General features: G+C 35.5%; 1 protein-coding gene across 1 annotated transcript; it reads left to right on the top strand.

The window, feature by feature from the left end:
• The first annotated feature begins 738 nt into the window (after positions 1-738).
• On the top strand, positions 739-4,829 carry LOC121222630 (telomere repeat-binding protein 3). Its single transcript, XM_041103778.1, has 10 exons — positions 739-1,015; positions 1,690-1,806; positions 1,891-2,731; positions 2,821-3,030; positions 3,125-3,187; positions 3,264-3,343; positions 3,445-3,689; positions 3,795-4,112; positions 4,228-4,291; positions 4,429-4,829. The coding sequence occupies exons 2-10, from the start codon at positions 1,726-1,728 to the stop codon at positions 4,648-4,650; spliced, it is 2,124 nt and encodes a 707-aa protein (XP_040959712.1). The 5' UTR covers positions 739-1,015; positions 1,690-1,725; the 3' UTR covers positions 4,651-4,829.
• The last annotated feature ends 599 nt before the right edge of the window (positions 4,830-5,428 follow it).

Here is a 5,428-nt window from a genome sequence, read left to right as displayed (position 1 = left end):
TTAATGGTATAATGATAAATTTAACCCTTAACATTTACCTTATTTATCATTTTAGCCTTAGTTACTTGGATCACTTTTAATCTTAGACCTTTAGAATTCAGTCAATTTAGTTTTCTTTAGATGGAAAAATTGATTCGATCGTTAGAATTTTAACAACAAAAACATAATTGTTTGTGTGTACTTCATAAAATTTATTAAAAATTTCAAAATATTACTCACATCAGTAATGAAATGCATGTGGGTTGTCGTATAGACAATAATGTCAATACCGTTAAAATTCAAAAGTTGAGGACTAAAGTGATAAAAAATAGAACCAAATTAAAAAATAATAATAAACATTAAGGATTAAATTTGTTATTATGACTAATTAATCAACCATAAGAATAATATAAATTTAATGACGCTAGGAAAACCAATGAGCAGACGAGTTCATGGAACGAAACTGAAAACACCCACAGCAAACACTTTTCCCCAATAAAAATTAATAATATTTCTTATCCCGATAAAAAATATAAAATAAAAAATAAAATAAATCCGAAAAAGCACAGTACGTCACCACGTGGCATCACTTATCTGGTTTTTAGAAACAAAGAAGGGGTTAAGGACCGCTCACAGCGAGAAAGAGAGGGACGGGGTTTTTAAATTACCGTCTATTACCGGTAAACCCTCCTCCTATCCACCGGCTGGTCCGGTTTTGTGGTCAATAGTTATAAAGATAATATCATATATGGGGTTTAAGCACTCTCTTTTATTTAATTTCTTTTTCATGTAGTGTTTTTCTCATTGTGAATTTTCTTTACAGGGTTTTTGTATAATTATTTGTTCTTCAATTCTCATATACCATATATAATTTGGGATTTGTTTGGGGTTCTCCGATCTTTGTTTTTCTCAGGAATCTGTACAAGGAATTTTCTCGGGAAAAATTTCATTTTCTTTTCTTGATTGTTTTTTTTTTATATATATGTATGTATATTGGGTTTTAAGAAACTGAAGATCGTTTCCATTTATACAAAAGGTGAGTTTATTTGCTTATTGCATCATTAATGAATTGTTGGGTTTTTTTTTTTGAGGGGGAAGGGGTTGAATTATGCTTAATTATGAAGCTTGTTGGCTTTTAATTAAGTGAATTTTGATTCTTGTTGTGATTTGGATCGAGATCTGATCTGCGTTTTTTTTTGGTTCGGAGATGTTGATCATGGCAAATATAAAATTTCTGGTGACTTTGTTTTTTGAGGTTTATGGGATTTTGATTTTAGTTTATACTTGTTATTTAAGAAAAAAGAAGAAAAAGAGAGAATAAATTCTATCCTTTTTTTTTTGTTTAATGGTTTAAATTCTTGTTTGACTTTAAGATTTTCGATCAAATTAAATTTTACTGTGGAAAATACATAAACTTTAACGGAATTTTGAATTTTTATCAAAGTTACGCAACTATGTTATTCTTCTCTTGATGTACTGTTTTGGGTTTTGGATCTGTAATTTGATTGGTTCATTTTCTATTTTTTTGTTTAAATTCTGGGTTTATGGGTTTTTTTTTAAATATTCCTGGTTTTTCTTGTTTATGGATCTCCTTATCTGATCTTGATAGAGAAAAGCAAAATTATTTGAGTTGTTTTTTTATAATTTTATAAGGTTTGTTTTGGCTATCTTTGTATAATCTGATATATTGTTGGATTTGTTTATATGCAGTGAAATTGTAATTATACATGCCTGTCAGCCTTAAATATGGTGTTTAAGAAGAGATTAGATTATGGATTTAATACCTTCAACGTCCCAGATGTGCCCCGTGCCCCTCGATCTATTCGGGTATGTTTCAGTTTAGTCGTCCCAGTAGTTTTGATCATGTTGAATTTTGATCTAACTTAATGAGATGGATTGTTTTGGTTTCAGAGGAGGTGTAGGAGTAAGCGGGTAGTAGAGGACAGTCAGATTTGTGCATTCGAATTGTTAGCTTCTTTAGCCGGGAAACTATTGCAGGAGAGCGAAAGTTCGGCTTCTAGCAATGCATCAGAAGGACATGATCATGTTTCCATAGGTAAAGATGTCCTTAAACAGGAAATTCAGTATAATGATGATGAGAAACCATTGAAAGTTGAATGTGTTGAGCAAGGAAGCTGTGACGCGAGTGCTGTTGCTTCTGAGTCGACTAATGAAAACAGTGATGATTTGAAGGAATTTAAACCTGCTGACTCCGTTTTGGATCGTGCTTCAATTAAGACACGGCCTGCTTGTTCGGAGCAAATGAGTGGCGATTTGAAGTCTGTAATTCGCAAAGGCAATGTAGCATATGGGAATTTTCATGATGATGGGGATCTATGCTCTCCTGATCTCGGGGAGTTATGTGATGGTAAAAGCGAGAATGGGTTTAAACTAGAGCGGGATGCTAAGGGTTTAGAGACCGGGAAATCTAGCATTGCTAATACTTGCCCCTCAAAAGATCCAGTTGCATTGCCTATGACATATTCGGCTCCCATTAATTCTAAACGAGATGTTAAATTGCCGTCTCGTGGGGACCGTATTCCTAATGCTTCTTTTTCAAGACATAGGAATGATATTAAGTTAGGTAGTAGAGATGATGATGAAAACTTTTCTAGGTTCAATAGACTTAGCTACAGGTTTAAGGCTTCTAGGCCTCCGACACGTATTGGAGACCGAAGGATAAGGAAGTTGCTGACATCCAAATATTGGAAAGTAGCTCCAAAGTTGAAGGATTTCGAACATTCTAAAGCCGGTTAGTAGTTTCACATTTATAGCATGGTTTAAATCTTAGTTGAATTTCGTGAATATTCTTTACCGATTTTATGTTTCTTATATTTCTAGATGGAGGAATAAGGCCTCTTTATCGCAAGCGGAAGTCCTACTATAACTATGACAGATGTCAATACGAAAAAATGTACAAAAGAAGAAAGTTCTTTGACCGTAGCTCGATAGTAAATTCTGATGGAGGAATCAGTAGTGAAAGTGTTTGTAATTCACCCGAGAAGGTTGCGGATGGAGATAAGGGCAGTTCCGTGGCAATGTCACATGGAGGTGCTTCCCTTCTTCAAAATTACCTTATCAGTATTTCATAATTTACGGATTTCAAGACTGGAATGTTAATTAGTCTTGCTATTTTGCTCTCTAGCATGTGGGATACCCCCCTTGCTTACAGGTAACAAAGCATCTCACCAGTCCAAGGATTCCCATGGTACGGATAATTTCTTTTACCGAATGTTGTGCGTTATTTGTGAATGTTCTTTTACTGAAGTTTTGTTTTTGTACAGTGAAATTCAGCATTAAGTCCTTTAGAATTCCGGAACTTTATATTGAGGTGCCAGAAACTGCAACTGTCGGTTCACTGAAGGTATAGAAATGCTGTGTTTTTTTCATTAACAACATAGTTGTATTTGGTTAATGCATAGTTGCTAACACTTTTTACAACCGTTGCTACTTAAATGTGAGTAGAGGACAGTAATGGAGGCAGTGACTGCCTTACTTGGAGGTGGAATTCGTGTTGGGGTACTACTTCAAGGGAAGAAGGTTCGAGATGACAGCCGAACTTTATCGCAGACTGGTATTTCCTGCGAAGAAAATCTGGATTCTCTTGGTTTCACTTTGGAGCCTGGTCCTGCAAAAGCTCCTCCGCCAGTGTGCTCGGAAGAACCACCCCTTCTGATATCATGTGATAAAGCCCCTCAACAACTAACAAGGTAATTTTCAATGTTTCGAGATAGGTTGCTGTGAATCTTTGTTGTTTATACATTGGGTTTTACCTCTACCTTTGCTAGTTTGATTAACTAGCGCTCATTTTCCAGCCTTCCAGCCACTCCGGTTGTAGATATGGCAATTCCCGATGCCACACCTGATCCACTGTTACTAACCAATACAGCACATCCTGTGGATAGTAATCATGAACCGGTTTCCTCCCAAACTGACGTGCTAACTGATCAAAGTCTATCGGAGTCTAGAGCTATAGTTCCTGTTCCAGCAATGAATGTTGAGGCACTAGCTGTCATCCCTGCCAGCCCGAAAGTCCGAAAAACCGAACTTGCACAGCGTCGAACTAGGAGGCCGTTTTCTGTTTTAGAAGTAGAAGCATTGGTACAGGCAGTTGAGGAGCTTGGTACTGGGAGGTATGTTACTGTTCTATTGACACACTCCTATTGCTTAAGAGGGTAAAACCAATTGTTTCCATTTGCAAATAGAAGAGTATACGAATTTAAAAATAAATTCTTTGGCCTTCTGCAGGTGGCGTGATATCAAACTGCGAGCTTTTGAGAATGCCGATCACCGAACTTACGTGGATTTGAAGGTAAATTCCCCGTGGATTCTACTTTTTTCGTTTATTGCTACCTTGAACAACAAGCATTAGGCTTTCATTAGTTCTTTTCGTTGCTAAGTCGATTTTGCCTCGATCCCGGATCTTAAATTTGTTATCTGATGGTGCAGGATAAATGGAAAACATTGGTTCACACGGCGAAAATTTCCCCACAGCAAAGACGAGGGGAGCCAGTACCACAGGAACTGTTGGACAGGGTATTAGCTGCTCATGCATACTGGTCTCAGCATCAAGCTAAACAACAAGGCAAGCATCAACCCGGAACTTTGAGGATCACTGACACTGAACCCGACAGAAACGGACTTGCAACAGTCCCAACTGTTCCGATGTAAAAAGGTAAACCATTGACCAAGAACAAGAAGAAAAAGAAAAAACATGTACAAATTTGATTGACATTGTTATGTAATATTCCTCACACTACTCACTTGATTCATTTCCCAGCCATTGACATTTTGTAAATGAATTCGACGAAAAAAAAATAAGATCGGTCTAACCGGAATTTTTACGGTTACATTTCGTTGTCGGTTCATTTCGGGTTTATAGATTTGTAATTCAATTTAGAAAGAAAAAAAAAAGCAAGAAAAATAGAGATTTATTTCATTTTTTTGATAGAAAATGTTTTTTTTTCTTTGATAATTTTTTTGTTGGTACTTTCTGGGTAGGTTTACCAAACTATTTTGCTTTGCTTTCACATGAAAATGGTAGTTGGGGTTGAAGAATTGGTTGTCACTATCATAACATTATGAACATTTAGCTAAAATTTAAATAAGCCCCAAATCTTTTATTTAATTTAAATGCTGCTACCTAACTAGTAAAATATTATTTTAGGGTTTTTAGGGTTTTGGATAAAGATTAATTTAGGGTTTGCTTCATTGGGATTGGGGAATTTGATTCCCTATTTTAATAGTATATCTTTGTTCTATCTAATCTTCTAATCTTTATTTGGGTTAAATTGTTTTGTAAGTCCCTGGACTGTTATATGAAGAGTAAGTTAATCCATTTTCTATCAAATGAGTAATTCTTTACTTTTTTTGAAGTAAGCTTCAAAAAAATATATCAAAAATCAATACTGCTCTTGGTAATCATTCTTTTTTGGTCGTTTTTAGTACT

The sequence above is a fragment of the Gossypium hirsutum genome, chromosome D10, assembly GCF_007990345.1.
Source record: "Gossypium hirsutum isolate 1008001.06 chromosome D10, Gossypium_hirsutum_v2.1, whole genome shotgun sequence".
In the NCBI taxonomy this organism is placed as follows: Eukaryota; Viridiplantae; Streptophyta; class Magnoliopsida; order Malvales; family Malvaceae; genus Gossypium; species Gossypium hirsutum.
This window is presented reverse-complemented; position numbering and strand designations above follow the sequence as displayed.

Bases quoted from the DNA above. Each gene is read 5' to 3' on its own strand.
- LOC121222630 (XM_041103778.1), top strand. From the start codon at position 1,726: ATGGTGTTTAAGAAGAGATTAGATTATGGATTTAATACCTTCAACGTC. The intron at 3,344-3,444 runs GTATAGAAATGC...AAATGTGAGTAG, and splicing joins CAACTGTCGGTTCACTGAAG to AGGACAGTAATGGAGGCAGT. The intron at 3,690-3,794 runs GTAATTTTCAAT...CTCATTTTCCAG, and splicing joins GCCCCTCAACAACTAACAAG to CCTTCCAGCCACTCCGGTTG.